Raw genomic sequence first — 16,976 nt, forward strand, 5'->3', positions numbered from 1 at the left:
GCATGGATGGTGGCCTATGAGAAGAGAAGCTGGGGAACAAGAGTGGGAGAAAATCTTATTTTTCACTTAATACTTTTAAAATAAAATCTTATTTTGAGGATGCCTGGGTGGCTCAGTGGTTGAGCATCTGCCTTAAGCTCAGTCCTGATCCCTGGGGTGGAGTCCCCCATTGGGCTCCCCACAAGGGAGCCTGCTTCTCCCTCTGTCTATGTCTCTGTGTCGTTCATGAATACATAAACTCTTTAAAAATAAATAAATAAATTTTAAAAATCTTATTTTTCACTTTATACCTTTAAAAAAAATTAGACTACTTGAAACTTCTGGCATGTGCATGAATTGCCCACACCAAAAAATTAAAGAAAAAAAAATAGTGTGAATAGACCCAGCAAGCTATCATAAAACTAGGCAGTCTTTAAAAAACTGCCTTTTTAGGTGGCTGTAAGAAACTGCTTTAAGCTTAAAAACAAATATGACTGCACATCATCAAAGCAGAGAGAGTGCAAGTGAGCACACTTAAGAAATAGCAATGACAAAATCTCAAAGGAGGTTATACTTCCAGCCAGAAGCAAGCACAGGAACCAGAGGTCAGGGGGTTAAAGCCTTTCACTGCTAAAAATAAAAAACCACCCACCCAAAGGGGAAAAAAGTTCCCGAATGATAGAGCTTCTAGGATAGAAAGACTATAATTTCCTTTGCAGCCCCCCCTTTACCCCACACTTCCTACTCATGAACTCCTGTTCATTTAACACCTGGACCCCTCTCCCGGTGGCTTTGCTTGGACAAAAGGGCCAAAGATATCTTTTTCTTGCTTCTTGCTAACAATATGTTTGCCAGCTGAGCATCCAAAAAAAGGGCCCCTCTTCCAAAGAGTTTCAACAGCCTTATAAACTATTTAAGTAAGCTGCTGTTATTGCCAGCCAGGAAGCCGGGGTTAGAATGATTAAGCAAAGCATAATACTTTGAGGTAGATGGGCACTTTCACCCAGTAAGTACATGAAAACTGCTGACTTTTATGGATTGCGTATCCTGATTCTGGATTTTTTTCCCCCCAGATAAGTGGTGCCATAAGAAATTTGGTAATTACTTGGATGAACTCCCTTCACTAAGTTTTTCCCTCCTCCATTTCTGTGTATCCACTCCCATTCTCTTACAACAAAATCTATGTTATTGGAATATGATAGGTGTTCAATGTTTATCGAAGAGGGAAAGAGACCAATAAGAAGCTGAGGTCTGGGGCCTAGCTGGCCAAGGGCAGACCACTTATGTTGAGGGTGGGAGGCAGGTGGCCTCTGATCTTGTACCAGAGAAACTAACGTTCTGATTATTCCCACAATCTCTAAAATCCAAGGGTAAGTATGATTATTTCTGGTATTCTAGGGAGCCCTTCAAATAATTTTAAAATAAACAGAACATGATCATTAGAGGATAACAGATGAATAACAGTTGAAGGCAGAGTAATTACTGAATATTTCGGAGACCTTAAACTGCTTTATTTTTATAAATGTCTTTTCTTTAATTTTTACCTGTTTCACATGGATTGTAACCTTCCTAAAGGTAAGAATCATGACTTTCTGTGCAAAATAGAATTTGTTTGCCACGTTATATATGTTCAAAGAAAAAAAGGGAGAATGTTTCTTTAATCATTTCAACAAACATAACACAACTATCAATTTCTCAAGATTAAGTGATACTGTTCAGCAACATGACCTAAATATGTCAGGGCAGATCAGAGAACTTGCATCAAAGTATTTTTTGGTCAACAGAAAACAAGGGGGGAAAAGTTTATGAACTTGGGTTTACTGGCATCTTCCTTAGCCCAACCAATTAGTATCCAATGCATGTGGGTTTGGTTCAAACAGGACTGGGGTAGATGGCAGAAAGTGACACGGTGTGGGGAGCAAAGGAACAAACACGGAAGAGCAAAGGGAAAACAGTGAATACTTACTTAGTAAAACATTCCTCAACAAAACATTCAGGGTGGGGGTTATAAAACCACAAAATTTCCACTCTGCTTGAAGTAAATAGGATGATCCAATTAAAATTATAGCCTGACCTACACGTTCAATTCTACTGCCATCATGAATGAAAATGCAGAAAGGGGCTTGAAAAAGAAAAGCAGCCTTTTCAATATAAACACATCATTTTTAAAAGCTCTATTATTCAAAGCTAAGTGGCTCATTGAGGAAGCACAAATAACATTTATCTAACCAATTTTATTTTACCAAATAGATTATAGCAGAGCCTGTAGCAAGAATATTATATAGAGAGAAAATGTTCCTTTCCCCATAGATGACAGTACCTTATACTCATCTAATCCATCTTCTCCTTTTTTTTCTGGGAGTCAGGAATGGGGGGGAGGTTACCATTTCCACGATGTAAGACAAGAACAGAAGTAGACATTTCCTGACCATGATTTAAAACAAGTTTTACAAGAACTTTTTTGCAACGATTTCGTATTAGTCAGAAATTTGCATACTATTATACCACGTAAATATTAGAACATAATTCTGGTAAACTAAAACTCAAAAGTGCTTACAACTTCTAAACGTGTTTTAATAACATTTTTAAAAGTGCTTTTTGGAGTTTGCTGCATAGCTATGGACTCACAAGGCAAGGAATAATCAATAATAAATCAAGAATATAATTGTAAATGTGGTAAAGAAAGTAACAGCATCTTTAGTGTAAAACTGACTCCAAACTGAACTCATGAGACACTATTTTCCTTGAATACAATTTCCAGTAACTCTGTACCATGAAGAAATCATTGAGAAAATAACTTTTAAAAAAAAAACAAAACCTTACAATCGTGTTCTAGTATCTTAAAATCACCAACCCACCAGAATAAAAGGAACCATTTATATACTATACAGCTAAGAGATATATATGGTTGTAGCAGGATTGGAAAAGAGTCAAGTGAATGAAGTTCTGAATGAAAGAGTCAATAGACTATTCTAATGATTTATGCAATCCACACAGAGGTACCCAAAGGGTCAGAACTTCTGAATACACTGGCAACTTGACAGCCAAGATAATACTAGGTCAGCAAAGCAGCGTACAGCTCAACTAACGAATCAAAAATCCTAAAACACATAAAGGCCAGACAACAGTCATGCTGTGGGCAAGAGAAATAATGAGCTCTTCCCCACACCCGACAGAGAAAACTGAAACCAACAAAAAATTATGGAAGACTTCCTATAGTCCTCAGTTGGCCTCTCAGATTTCCATTCTATTCATTCAAGTGGATGTACCTCACTGAAGGAAGGATTCTGAGGGTACGAACAAGAAACATTATCCATAAAAAGACCACCTGGCCAAGGGCTGATTTCCAATAGAACAAACAGAATAATGTCATAGACATGGAGTGGTTAAAGTTTGATCTGTATGGGAGGGTGGGATGCTTCCAAGAGTTGACCTTAGGAGGCAAGGCACTAGCAGTTGACTTGCATTCCACACACATTTGATGTTTTAAAAAGGAAGGAGGGGGAGGAGCCCAGTTCAGTCTAGAGAAGGTTCCAAAAATTTAGACTTATGCAGTCTGGAGGGTTGGTCTTAAGGTCTGTTAAAATCTGCTCCCCTCCAAACCACCAAGGTTAAAATAAGTCCTGAATCAAAAGAGTGATCCAAAAGTTAGAATAGGACAAAAAAGAACATTCTAAAGCACTTCATTATGAGCCCATCAACAGCTTCTTCAGAAAGAATCCTCATTACAACTGACCCATTAAAGAATATCAGTCATTCTCTCCAAAATATTCCTATGTTTAGTGCTGCAAAGGAGGTCAGAATAATTTAGAACAAAGCTCTCAAGTTACTGATGAGGAAATAGGTTCAGAGAAATTAAGGGACTTGCCCAAGGTCACTTAGCTAGTGAAGGGCACAAGCTGTGTTACAACTCAAGATCTCTGGCTCCCAGGAGCTGCTGTTTCCATTGCATCATTTCAGATAGCATAAAGCCATTTTCCAGGAGTTTTGATAAACCAAAAAAAAAGGGGGGGGGGGACAAAACAATAAACCAAACTGCAGGAAGCAGGGAAGCCATGAACTTTTAAATTCCAAGTCCCTTACTGCGGTAGGCAATATTATAGATAGTATTTATTTGGGGATCAATCAGAGAAAAGACAGTATGTGGAATTATTATCGGTTTAGTTTTGAACATAAAACAACGGCAGGGATTAAGATTATTAGATGCTCCAAATTTTCACTAACAACAGAGAGAAATTCTCTGCCTCAGCTCAGAAGCAGCATGAAGGCATAGCATTCACACCAGGGCAGTCCTTCTTCCTGATATTTATCCCTCAGGAAAAAATGCTGCCTTTGGGGCTTATGATTCAGTGATGCATGAGGCATACTGGCTGGTGAGAAAGACTTCTTAGAGAGGGGAGGGGGAACACTTCCATGAATTCCTCTCTTATTTTCCTTTATTTTAGGACGGAAAATGGGAACAAACTTTCCATCCCACATAATGTCGGTGACGTGAGGGCCACAACACAAATCTAGCAAGCTTTCAGAAAGTTAGCCCAGCCTGCCCCGATGAGCTTTCACTTGGGCTGTCACTGGTCAAAAACACAAATCCGATTCTGAGAGCTTAAGCAGCGTTTCCTCCACCCTCAATACCAAACCCTACCCAGGCCCTTGCGATGAATCTCTAGATTCTCATGATTTGCAAGCTATATCCGGCGTTTTCATCTCACTGTGAGCTCCCCAGGGCCTAGAAGGGTCAGTTTTTGTTGATCTTATCTGGCTCCACGCTTTGCAAACTGCAGCCGCTCGATATATAGTGTTGACCCTAAAACAATTTCCAGCCAAATGAGTTTTTCCTGAATGATCCCCAAACAGTGCCAGCCACAGCGCTTGTGTTTCCTTCTCCGGTTTTTTTTTTCTTTTCTTTTCTTTTCTTTTCTTTCTTTCCTCCTCCTCCTCCTTCCCATTAGTAAATGTTAGGATCTTGAGCCAACCCCATCAATCCTACAACCACGTGCTCGAGGGTTTGCAGACAGGAAGATGAAGGAACGCGGCGTCGTAGTAAACCGTAGTAAAGAGAGGAGGGAAACAAAATGGGGCACGTCACATGGTCGTGGCCTGGATTTTTCTCAATTAAAAATAAGAGGAAGTGTGTGTTTCCGGCCTCTGTCAGTGGGCTGGTTGGACTTTCTCATTCTTGGGATTCTGCGCTGCGATGCACGAAGGAGGCTGAGCGCAGAACATCCTCTGGGAGGGGGGCGGGAGGGGGCGCGCATCTGGCTCAGTTCCGCGGGCTCTCGAGGGACGAGGTGGAGGGGGGAGTGGGGGGGCTGCTGCCCCCGACGCCCAGCCCGGGGAAGGGGGGGCTCCGGGGCCCCGGGACCCCGCCCCGGCTCGAGGCCCCCGCCCCCCCGCGCCCGCCGCAGAGAGGCAGATGCTCGCGCTGATTGGCTCTGGCGGGAGCCAATCAGGGCCCTCCGCCCCGCCCACCCGGAGCCAGGCCCGCAGCGAGGGGCCCGGGCTCTGCAGGCTCCGCGGACCACGCGGCGGGGCGGGGCGGGGCAGGGGGGGCCCCCCCGGCAGCCCGGCGCCCCCCGGGCGAGCGGAGGTGGGCGGGGTGGGAGGCTCGGGTGGGAGGCTCGGGAGGGCGGCCTCAGCCCTGCCGCAGAGTCCCCAACCCCCGGCCGCAGGGGCTTGCAGGAGGGAGGGGAGCCAAGTGCCAAATAAATAGGGAGGAATGCAGGAAGCGGAGGTGACCCGGGAAACGGGGAAGTGCCAGCGCTGAGACCGTACGCGCCAGACAAAAAAGGCCACACAGGGAGGGGAAGGGAAGGAGGGAGGAGGAGGAGGGAGACACGGGAGGTAGTCCTGGAGGTACGGAATCCTTGAAATCACAACAGGGAAACGGAGTGAAAGGAAGAGAAATGCCCACCCACCCCCCTTTGGGGGAAGGGAGGGGGGCCTAACAAAATGACCCCCCCTCCAAAAAAAGGGGGGGGGGGCTTAAAAGGGGCGCCCTGGGTCTGCGCCTTTGCCAAAGCTCTATGTGCCCGAGCTGCAGTTTGAAAACTGAAAAACAAATTTAAGGTAAAAGGTGGTTAAAGATAAGCGGGCTGCTGTGTCCTTTTCTGCCCTCTTTCTTGGGCTCTCGGGCCACTCTGCAGAGAGTAGGCCACAAGGACGGTGAAATTCCGAAATGGAGAAAAAGAGGGAAGAAAAAAAAAAAAGACAACGCCAGAAACATGAACTAGGAGGTGTGAAACAAAGGGAAGGGGAGACGGGATGCTGGAAAAAACAAGACCTCGCAGTCAGAACTAAGTTAGAAGAGGTTGAGAAAAATTGCTGCCTGGACCTGAGGTCAACCAGAAGGACAACCACCAGTCCTGAGCACCTGGGCTGCCCCATAAATGTCCTCTTTGAACTGACGGTGAAAAAATATCAGACAAGCCTCAATGTTTCAAATGAGGGGCTGGGAGAGAGCGCACACCCCCTACAGCACCTCATTTCCTTTCCTGCACCTGAGCAATGGGCAAGAGGCAAAGATAGGAATTGGGTGAAGACTATAGGGAAGGGATGTTTTCACAGCCAAAATACTCTCCTGGGAAAAGTCATTTGCCAAGGCAGGTCGGATTTTTTGTTTCAGATGATAATCGAGGATCAGATCACATCTTTAAATTCAACAGGGCAAAGGCAAGCGAGCAGAATTCAGGATTAAGTGTGCCAAGTAGCATTTGGTGCCTCACTTAAAACACACCCGCGCGCACCTCTCATCTCTCCATTTACATCTTACAAAATACACACTGTAGAATTTTTCTGGCAGGGTGCTGTCAAAGCATGGTGTATTGCTTCTCCAAGATTATTAGAGAGATGATTATGCCAGAGTATTACACTCTCCCTAAGAAAGCTAAGAATAGAAGATCATTTTGCTTTGGTTTGTTTGTTTTTAATGTATCCTCCCTATAAAGAGGATCTTCTTTTAAAGCCCCTTTATAAGACAAAAACTATTTGGTCATCAATTTCTTTTAGAGCAAATATTATTTCTTCTACTCTATATAGAAAGAAACCTGTTCAAACTAAGAAAACAGGTGAGGACAATTTATTGTTTCCTAGCCTCTTCTTTCATCTCCTCTAAAACAAAGATTCTGGTTCTCCTGGGCTTTTTCCTTCAAGTCCTTATTACTTTATAAATGCAATAAATGCTTTGCAACGTAAATGGTTAAAGTAGTGGAGGGATTCACACTCCCAAAAACACTTCTTTTATCATCTAAAAATAACCAAAGTTTTTAACTGTCGATGTTGATAAATACAATGAAACCTCTCTCCTAGTGAATCACAAAAATAAACGTTGAATGCTAAACTAAATAATGCTTTGTGTAAGATATCATACCACCTAAAATCGTAGTCTGAATGTTTGTGTACCTGTATCTTGTTCTAGAAAACAGCAAATGATATGGGTCAAATATCAGAAACCTAGAATCTAGGAGACTGAGATCACATAAGAAGCAAATACCTACCCATAGGAACCCAATGCACAAATTCTTATGCATGGGCATGTATTATGAAGAATAATGCTTTTAAAAGCTCATTCTATGAAGCGTATATCAAAAAGACTATCACAAGTTCATCAGTTTGTCAGAATAAAGTGTTTTCAAATGGCTGGAAACTTCTGCATTGCCAACTCATCACATTATTTGCAAACTATCCTCCTCTCTTCTTCCCACAATTATGACCACCAGAAAATAGGCTCAACAGAATGAAGGACAGGCAAATTTCCTATTACAAATGTTTTTCATTTTCAATAGAGCCTCAGCCACAGAAGTAAAGCCAACTTTCAACATTTACTGAGGTGTCTCCTCCTGCACTTAAAGGCAAACAATGAATTCTCTAAGGATGGAAGAGTACTCCTAAGCCTTTCCATTAAATGCAAAACCAAACCAAACCCCTGCATTTCCCTACCTTAACACTCCCTTTTCAACGTAAAAATGTTAAGTAATTTTACAGAAGACATACAGTAGCCCCCAAATGATCTGTGTGATGTCTGCCTGCAGGCCTTTGCAAGAACAGACAACTGCAAGGCAGACACGCTGGGATGAATTTCCATAACTCTTAACTAATAATGGGTCCCAGACACATGCAGACTTTACTGCATGCCCTGTGCAAAAAAAGCAGCCATCATGCCTGTGAGGTGGTGGGTCGTATGTGAATAATAATTCACAAATCCTCGTTCAGGAACAAAAACAGAATGTCACCCATAGTTACTTTCAACAGAGACATAAACAGACAGGTATTTCTCCCTAAACATGTAAGCCTAAACAAGCTCTTACTCCTGAATCTTTTTAAGGCAGCAGGAATAAAAAATTGATGTTTCCACTGCTATTTATGTTGCCTTGGTATTGTGAAATCACAGAATTAAAGTACACAGAGCAACTTGATAAGATCACCCTTTAAGAGCTCCAAGAAACTATCTGAAAGGAAGGGTTTGGTTTAGCCCCTGTGCTAACAAATGTTTTTGTAGAACTGTTCTTTCTAGGGACTGACCTAAATATATAGTCCAAAGAAAACTTCAGTAAAGACAACAAGGTTCTTCTATATGAACTTGACAAGCCTCGGAGCCGGTATGGGATAGAGATTCTGAAAACACTCCAACAGGGACTTCACTTGGGAACCTCCAATGGAAGGCCTCGTGGGCCGCTGCTCCCACAGGTTCATAGGACTGTCAGCCAAGTGTCACGGTGGGGTGAGCACCCTGGGCGCCCTCCCCACCCCCACCCCGTGAAAGCACCCCCTAAGGGCCCAGGCAAAGAGGAAGAGGATTCCAGCACAAGGTGAAAAGCAGTTTTGTCTTCTGACTTTGTCACCATGACACGCACCTGCTGTGATGTCCAGTTGAGCTACTGGAGGTCCTCTGGCTGCTTCTGGAAACTGATGCTGGCATAGGCGCTTAGATCCTCGCTGGAGCGGCTGGTTGAGCTGCTCTCACTGCTGCCCAGAGGCTGATGAGGGGCCGGGGGCGGGGGCGGCTGCGGTTGAGGGGGGCGCTCCTGAGAGCGCTGTTTGAAGTCCTTGACCAAATCCAGGTCTATGTAGTTAAGCCCATTCTCCAAACCCCCGGCGGCCCCAGCGTGCGGGGCCGGCTCCTTGGGGGCTCCCCCGAGCTCCCCAGGCCTCAGCCACACGTTCTCAAAGGAAGCCGAACTGTGGCGTTTCATATCCTCCGCGCTGCTGCCGCCACCGCTGCCCCCCAGGGCCGCCCCCCCGCCGAAGGGCACTGCGTTGCCCGCCCGGGTGGCACTGGGCGTGGAGGAGAAGGTCTCAGAGCTATGCCGCCTCCGGCACCCCTGCGGGTCGGCGCGGATCACTTTGGCACTCTGGTTGCGGTTGGGGCTGAGGTTCACCCGGGTGAAGGCGCTCATGCCCCCGGGTCCCTGCGGGCCCCCCAGCAGGGAGGAGCGGGCCACCAGCTCCCCCGCTTTTGGAGGCGCCGTGGGGGAAGCCGAGGCTGCCGAGGCCGAGGAGGGGGCGGCCGCTGTGGCCCCCGGCAGGCTGGCCTCCTCCACGACAATGCCTGTCCGCATGTCAGCGTAGCTGATGGGGGCCACTGGCGAGGTGTCCACGTAGCCCTGGCCGGGACAGCCCACCTGCATGGTCATGTAGTCGCCCCGGCTGCTGGGCACTGCCCGGGTGGGCCTGCACACGCTAGCGGCCCCGGGGGGCGCGGGGCCCACCCTGCCGGGCTGGACCCCAGCACCCTCCTGCCAGGCTGCCCTCCGGCCAGGCCCCAGGTCCATGTTCATGTACTCCTCGGTGCCAGTCTCTTCCTCGCGGGGAGCTGGCTGGAGCTGGGGTGGGCACCTGACAGAAGGCGAGCTGCGGGCAGCCACCGGCCCCGATAAGTAGCCCGGCTGATCGCTCCCGAACTCAATATTCACATATTCCCCGGGGCTCTTGGGCTCCGGAGGGTGCAGCAGGGGCGGCGGGTGCTGCTGCTCTCGAACCCGAGGTAAGGTGCTGGCCTTGGGGTCCCCCAGGGACAGCCTCGTGGGCCGAGCCAGGCGGCTGTTGGTCTGCGCGGCCGTGTCCACCTTCCGAGGCAGGTGAGGCTGCAGGACCTGATGGTGGATATGCGGGAGGCCGGGATCCGGCCTGACCCCACAGTATCCCCCTGGGCCCAGGCTGTCGCTGCTGGTGGAGGAGGAGGAATCTTCCGCCGTCGCGGCGTAGAGAAGACGACCCGAGCTGGAGGAGAGGCGGAGGTGCTGGTGCCGGGCGCTCTCCTCCAGCTCCCCAGGGCGCTGGGTGTGCTTAAAGGACCTTGGCAATGAGTAGTAGGAGAGAACTGGCTTGTGCTGGGGGTCCTCTGGGCCGTAGTAGCCGTCGGAGGGGCTGCTGGTGTTGGAGTCCCCCACCGGCGACATGTTCATGTAGTCGCCGGTACAAGACAGGAGCTTGCCACTCCCGCTCTCCACGGGGAGTTTGGGGTGCGGCAGGGCGTGAGGGTGGTGGCCCCCTACCCCGTTTGTCCACAGCTTGCCATAGCTGCTCCCAGAAGGGGCGGCGCTGCCGCTGCTGCTGCTGCCGGGCCCACCTCCAATGTCAGGAGAGCAGCTGCCGCTTGGGGACATCATCATGTAGCCATTGGGGTCCACCCTCTGGGGATGGCGTCTAATGGGGTTGATGATCTGCTGCGGCGCGGACACGCTCTTGGGGCTCATGGGCATATAGTCCCCACTGCCCTTCCGGCTGCTGGGCACCGGTGCCACTCCCGGGGACATGGGCATGTAGCCATCATCCGTGTGGAGGGCGGCGGCGTCCGGCCGGTGGTGGCCCCCACGCCTGTCCAGAGGGTGCATTTCCAGACCCTCCTCGGGGTAGGAGTGGGTGGGCACGAAGGCAGAGTGCCGGTAGCCAGGCAGTCGGCCTCCACTGCCACCTCCTGGCGGGTAGGCAGGCATCATCTCCGTGTACTCCTCAATGGAAGCCACAGAAGACTGGGACGGGGTCTTCTGGTGGGAAATGGTAGGGGATGTGCCCGCGGAGTGAGTCCGCTTTCGGAACCGGTTATCCAGGTCGGCCGCAGCGGCCGCTTCATCCGCAGCCAGGGCCGGGCTGGTGCCCAAGCCAGCCCCCGGGATGTAGCGGTGGCCATTGCCACCCCGAGGCAAAATGTAGTGACCGTTGGGGGCGGTGAGGGTGGAGGACCCTTTGCCTCCCATGCAGATGTAGTTGCTCAGCTCCTCCTCGCCGCGGGCCGGGGGGGTGTGGCCCAGGGAATCCGGGGTGACACTGCGGAAGGAACTTCGGAAATCGCAGGGACTCGAGCCGTACTCGTCAGAGGAGATGAAACCACCGTCGCTGGGGGAACCCGACACAGAGGCACTAGAGCGCCGGGGGAAGAGGCAGTCCGAGGTGGAGCCGTGGCCACTGGTGCTGCTGGACGACAGGCTGACCGGGCTGGTGGCGGAAGGCGAGCAGCGAGAGGAAGGCATGGGGATGGAGCGGCTGTGGTTGAGCGGGGGGTGCAGCCGGGAGCTGCCGCGATGCCGGTGCGCGTGGGTCCTGGTGGTGCTCGGGCTCACGGGGCTGCCGTCCACCGAGGCCGGGCGGGACATGGTGCCCTCGCCGTCGCTGGACGCGCGCACACGGAAGGAGCCCTGCTTCCCGCCCACCATGCTGGCCGGAGAGGTGGCGGTGATGCTCTCGGTGCGCGAGCGGCGCGTCAGCCCCACCTGGCTGGGAGGGGGGTTGTTGAGGTGGTGCCGGCGCAGGGGGACGCTGATGGGGTTGGAGCAGTTGGAGGAGGACTGGCTCTTACTCCGAGGGCGGAACTCGTCGCTCATGGCCCGCATGGCCTCCAGGATGGTCTCGTGCATGTTCTGGGCCACCACGGAGTCATCCACCTGCATCCAGAACTCGCCGGGTCCCGTCACTGCGGAACGGCCCACTTCGATGAAGAAGAAGTTCTCCGAGTGGCCGCAACGTCGGATGTTCATCAGCTGCAGCACCACGGCCGCCGCCTCGGAGTTCAGCTTCACGAAGCTGATGGTCTTGCTGGTCAGGCAGAGGCGGTAGATGCCAATCAGGTTCTTTGTCTGCCCCAGGCCCTTGGGTTTCAGGATCACCTGCCAGACCTCCTTGAACGCAGGTCCCGGGGGCACGTCCCCGTAGCTCAAGTCCTCGCCGGCCTCCCCGAGGCCCGAGCTGCCGCTGCAGCTGCCCCCGCCGCCTCCCGCCCCGGGGGCCGAGGCGCCGTCGTGGTGGCCCTTGGCCCGGTTGTGCAGCTGCAGGAGGGCCTGGTACCAGCTGTCCTGCTCGGCCTCGCTGTCCGCCGCGATGGCAAAGTGCTCGTCCCGGGTGTAAAGGGCCACCAGGTGCTTGTTCTTGGAGTCCGCCCGCTTGTTGATGTTGAAGCAGCTCTCGAGGGGGATCGAGCGTTTGGGGGCGCTCGACTTGTGCCGCCACTTCTTCTCGTTCTCGTAGTACTCGAGGCGCGCGGGGCCCCCCGCCTCGCTGGCCGCCCGCAGCACGAAGAAGCGCTTGTGCATGCTCTTGGGTTTGCGCAGGTAGCCCACCTTGCGCACGTCCGAGAAGCCGTCGGTCTCCGGAGGGCTCGCCATGCTGCCGCCGCCACCGCCGCCGCCGCCGAGCAGAGGGAGGCGCCGAAAAACAACCGGGTGGGGGGCGGAGGCTCCGCGCCGCGGCCCCGCACATGCAAACAGGGCTGCAGGCGGCCGAGCCCCGGACTCCGAAAGCCACGCCGCCCCCCTGCGCCGGGGAGGGGCGGCCGGAGGGGGACGCAGCTGCCGCGCCGCGGAGACGGCCTGGGCCGGACTTTACGGGCGCTTCGTGCGCTGGGGGGGAGGCAGCGCGTCCGGCGTGAGTGCGGCCCCGATCCTCCGAGAGCCCAGGCTCCGCGCAGCCGCCGCGGCCGGGAAGGGACGAAGATGCATCTCTCGCCGCCCGGGCTGGAGTGTGGCGCAGGCGGGCGGCGGCGGCGGCGGCGGCGGCGGCGGCGGCCGGGGGTCCCCGCGTTGCCCCTCCAGGCGCGCGCGCCTTCCCTCCTGAGTTCCCCTCTGGAAGTAGCGATTCCCGAGGCAAATTAAATATCCTTGGGCAGGGGGAGGCGAGCTGCCAAGTCCCAACGTTGCACGGGGCTCTCCCTCCTCCTCCTCCTCCTCCTTCGCCTCCTCCTCCGCCTCCTCCCACCCCCCCAGCCGCCCCGCCGCCACCAGCCGCCCAAATACCAGCTCAGTCGCAGAGACCGCGGCGCTGCGGCTGTTGCTGCTGCTGCTGCTGCTGCTGCCGCCGCCGCCCGCGGACCGCTCCGCTGCAGCCCCCGTTCGGGCCCATCTCGGCGGGCGGAGAAAGTGCCTTTTCCACGCAAAACGCCACTAGGCAGCCGAGGGAGCTGGGGACGCGCCGGAGGGGCAGGCTCATCCCTGCCCCTCGCTCCAGTCGGCAGGGGAGGAGGGGAGGGGACGAGGGCGGGAGGCAAAGGGGGAGGTTTGGGAAGGAGTCGGGGAAGAAGCCTCTTCCCCGGGAGGCGCTGCCTCTGCAGTTACTTCTCCCCTCCTCCTCCTCCTCCTCCTCCTCCTCCTCCTCCTCCTCCTCGGAGAGTTGCCGAGAGCCCCAACCAAAACAAGCGGCGGCGTCTGGCTCTGCGCGCCGGCCCCCGCCGACCGCGCCGCCGTCTCACTCGGAGGAGAACAACACGTGACGGAGCCTCCGCGCCCCGCAGCCCGGCCGCCGCCGCCGCCGCCGCCGCCGCCGCCGGGAGGCTCCCGCCCGGGTCTCTACATTCCCGGCCGAGCCCGCCCCGCGCCCGCCCCTCTCCGCCCCCCGGCCGTGCCGCAGCGGCGCCCGAGCTGGGCCCCGGAGCAGCGCTCGGGCAGCGCCCCTGCGCGGCCACCCGCCCCGGCGCGGAGCCGTCCTCCCCGCGCGCCACCCAGGGCGCCCCCGGCCCGCAGGAATCCCCGCCGCGGGTGCGGGCGGGTGTGTTTGGGTGGCTACCCGAAAGCACGAGGGGAGTCTGGGAAAACGGCGGCGGCGGGGGCGGGGGCGGGGGCGGGGGCGGGGGCGAGCCGGGAAGACGCAGGAGTGAGGGTGGGGGGCGGCGGGGGGGCACTGCGGCTGCGGAGCCCTGAGTGGGAGGGCCCAGGGAGGAGGGGGCGCGCGAGCCGGGCTAGCTCTTACCTAACAGGTAAGCTCGACCCCTCCAGAAGGAGGTTTCTAGTCGAGCCTTTTTCTCCCGGAAAATAGGAAGGCGAGATTGCAGTTTCAGGGTAATAGGCCACAGTGAGGAGATGTGTATTTCTGTAAGGTCTACTAAGGGACTTCTGGGCCAGCCTTCCACCTTGGAAGCCCCGAAATCACTGCAGGGAGGTACCTCGAAGGAACAGAGGGACGCCCAAGGGCATATATGGGGGGTGGGGTGGGGGGGTGTTGTGGTCACTCCAAAATGAAAGAGAGGATCCGGTAAAGAGTGTCCTCTGTCCGCGGCTGTGGGGCCAGCTGCTGAGCAATTAGGGAGAAAATGTAAATATCAGCCCCCCCACCCCCCACCCCCGCCCCTCTTCCTAGCGAAGGGGCGGGTATCCACAGGGGTTTAAGGCCTGGCGAGAAAATGAGATGCCCCTTATCATACTCCGGGATCTATCTGTGTTTTTTAAAGGATGTTAGGGACCTACAGAGGGTTCGTAAGGCCAAAACCCTACTATGTAAATATTGGCTTCGGTGTTTGTTTCACGCGCAGCTTCCACACCCATTGAACCACCCCATAAAATCTCTACCCTTGACCTCAAGGATAATCGGGGCGGGGGGTTGGGGGGCGGACAGGGATCCTGCCGGCTGGACGCTATGGGAAAATGGGCATGTCCACGAGTTAGAACAGGTCAGCATCCTGGATCTACCTGAACAGACTCTTACAGTTACCTCGGGGTATCAGTCGTAACACAAGCAAACGCTCCCCAAAGTTTTTTTTTTTTTTCTTTTTAAGCTGACCTATAAACAAGCAGTTTGTCCTTGGCTTGCCCGGCTGGCACTAAGGACCCTACGAAGATGACGTTTGTCGTTCGGTGTAAGGCTGTCTTGGTTACCCACCCCATTCCGGGCGGGTTTGGGGTTTCCGCCCCCTCTCCACGCCGGGGAGGACCCCCCACACACATACACACACACCCCGGCCTCCAGCTCTGGACACTGCGGGATGCTCGCGGGGAAACGCAGCCGTGGAGGCGCCGGCTGGGCCTGGAGCGGGAGTGAGGGGCGGGGGCTGCTTCTCGGGGAAGCCTGCTGATTGGTGGAGCTGCCTGTCTTTCAAGCCTTGCATTGCAGGAGGGGAGGTGGGGACAGAGGGTGAGGGTACCAAGGTAGGTTGCGAAGCGTAGTAAAAAAAATAAATAAATAAAAGAGAAGAACCAAAGGCGCCATTCAGTGGCGTGTGATGCGTGAATTGGGGGACCTGGCACCTGCGGAAGCCTGGAGCTTCTCCTCTCTGCTCTCACCTTCGGGTTCCCGAACATCACGCAGGCTCATCTGAAGCTGGTTAATGTCTAATTTGTGTGCACACTGTTGAATTGCGAGCCCGCCCTTCTCTCCCTCTGACAGCTTGGGGATGAGGGCACACGTGCCCACTACAGCTAAGCTATAAATAGCAGATATTTGGAGCCGATAACGAGGCTGGTAGCAACAGTGACCGGGATTCTGGGGGCACAGCTTGCTTTATGGGGAGCCGGGGAGGGGGATGAGAAGCAGGGGAGCCCGAAGTTAGTAGTAAAGTGTAATTGTGTGGGGTTTTGCCCTTGGCAAGAAAAAAAAAAAAAAAAAGGCAAGATGAAAGGGTTGTTTGCAAGTAACAACGTCATCTAAGGCCAAAGGGTTTTTGACAGGTTTGATGGTTAGCGCGGGTGGGAGTGGAGGTTATTTCGCGTTTTTGTAGGAAAACAGTCCAAATCCATAGACTCACTTTTCAAATGAGCCTCTCCCTTTCCCTCACCTCCCCCAAAAGCTAAAGGGAATATACCTCTATGGAAAACAAAATACTCTTTCCTAAAAGGAGGTGAAGGCAGGAAGATCAGTGTAATGTGTCAATATTCTGCAATTACTGTCGCAGAAAGGTTTGGATTTTAATCATATAAAACAAATTATTACATGATATAAAAGCTTTTTTTAAAAAAAATCGCATTGGGAAAGGATTTCTGCCTTAAAAATTCAATTTCAGTGGCTAAAAGGTTCTATAGAAATAAGCCAGATTGCTGCGACAAATTCTGTTCAGACCAGTGGGTTTAGGGCGGAGGGTAATTGCTGATCATGGGACGTTACTGCCATTTCTTCCTACTTGCTGATGTTTTACTACCAACGTTAAAGGTGGTTAATATTTATTCTAATTGCACTATAGTAAGTTCATTTGTTCTTCACATTTTTTTTTTATTAATGGGTTAAGATAACTCTGGAAATGCACATTCGGTTCATATAAGATACAGACTAGAAAGAGATGCTTTTGTGGAATCTAAAGTAATTTGGAGCAGGTACAAGTATTATCCTGTCACCGTACGCTAAATTAGTCTTGTGGCATACTGTAATGAAATACACTGTATAAAACATGCAGTCCTAGCTGAAAATTCACGGAAACCGAAAAGCAACCTATTACCTAATATATTGCTCAATGCTGCCATCTATAGGATAGGGATGGTCTGTGTAATAGACTAAAGCGCGTTTTAAAACTGCAACAGCTGAAATGGTTCATCAGAACACTGGGACAGTTATGTTGAGATTCCCAAACGCAATTTCGATTCCAGAAGCTAAGACTTTGCCATGGCATGGGTGCGTTATTGGGCAATATGCCTGCAATTAGCTTGGAAATGGAAATATTGGTGTGTAATGTTATCAGGAACATCACACAAACTTTATCAATTATTACATATGTCCTTAAAGTGATCCCTAACTATAAACTTATTCTGGTTACGAATTAATCTGCTACAAATTGAACATTGTATATATTGTCAACGTAGAGAAGTATAAACTAC

At 52.3% G+C, this 16,976-nt stretch overlaps 1 protein-coding gene across 1 annotated transcript in view; it reads right to left on the bottom strand.

Annotated features, from left to right (window-relative positions):
• Positions 1-13,151, bottom strand: part of IRS1 (insulin receptor substrate 1) — a 60,290-nt gene extending 47,139 nt beyond the window's left edge. Inside the window, exon 1 of the mRNA XM_072796455.1 lies at positions 8,829-13,151. Within this exon, the coding sequence (XP_072652556.1) occupies positions 8,850-12,572 (3,723 nt within the window). The 5' untranslated portion in view covers positions 12,573-13,151 and the 3' untranslated portion in view covers positions 8,829-8,849. The remainder of the gene's footprint in view (positions 1-8,828) is intronic.
• Positions 13,152-16,976: the final 3,825 nt, after the last annotated feature.

This window comes from Canis lupus, chromosome 24 (genome assembly GCF_048164855.1).
Source record: "Canis lupus baileyi chromosome 24, mCanLup2.hap1, whole genome shotgun sequence".
Classification (NCBI taxonomy): domain Eukaryota; kingdom Metazoa; phylum Chordata; class Mammalia; order Carnivora; family Canidae; genus Canis; species Canis lupus.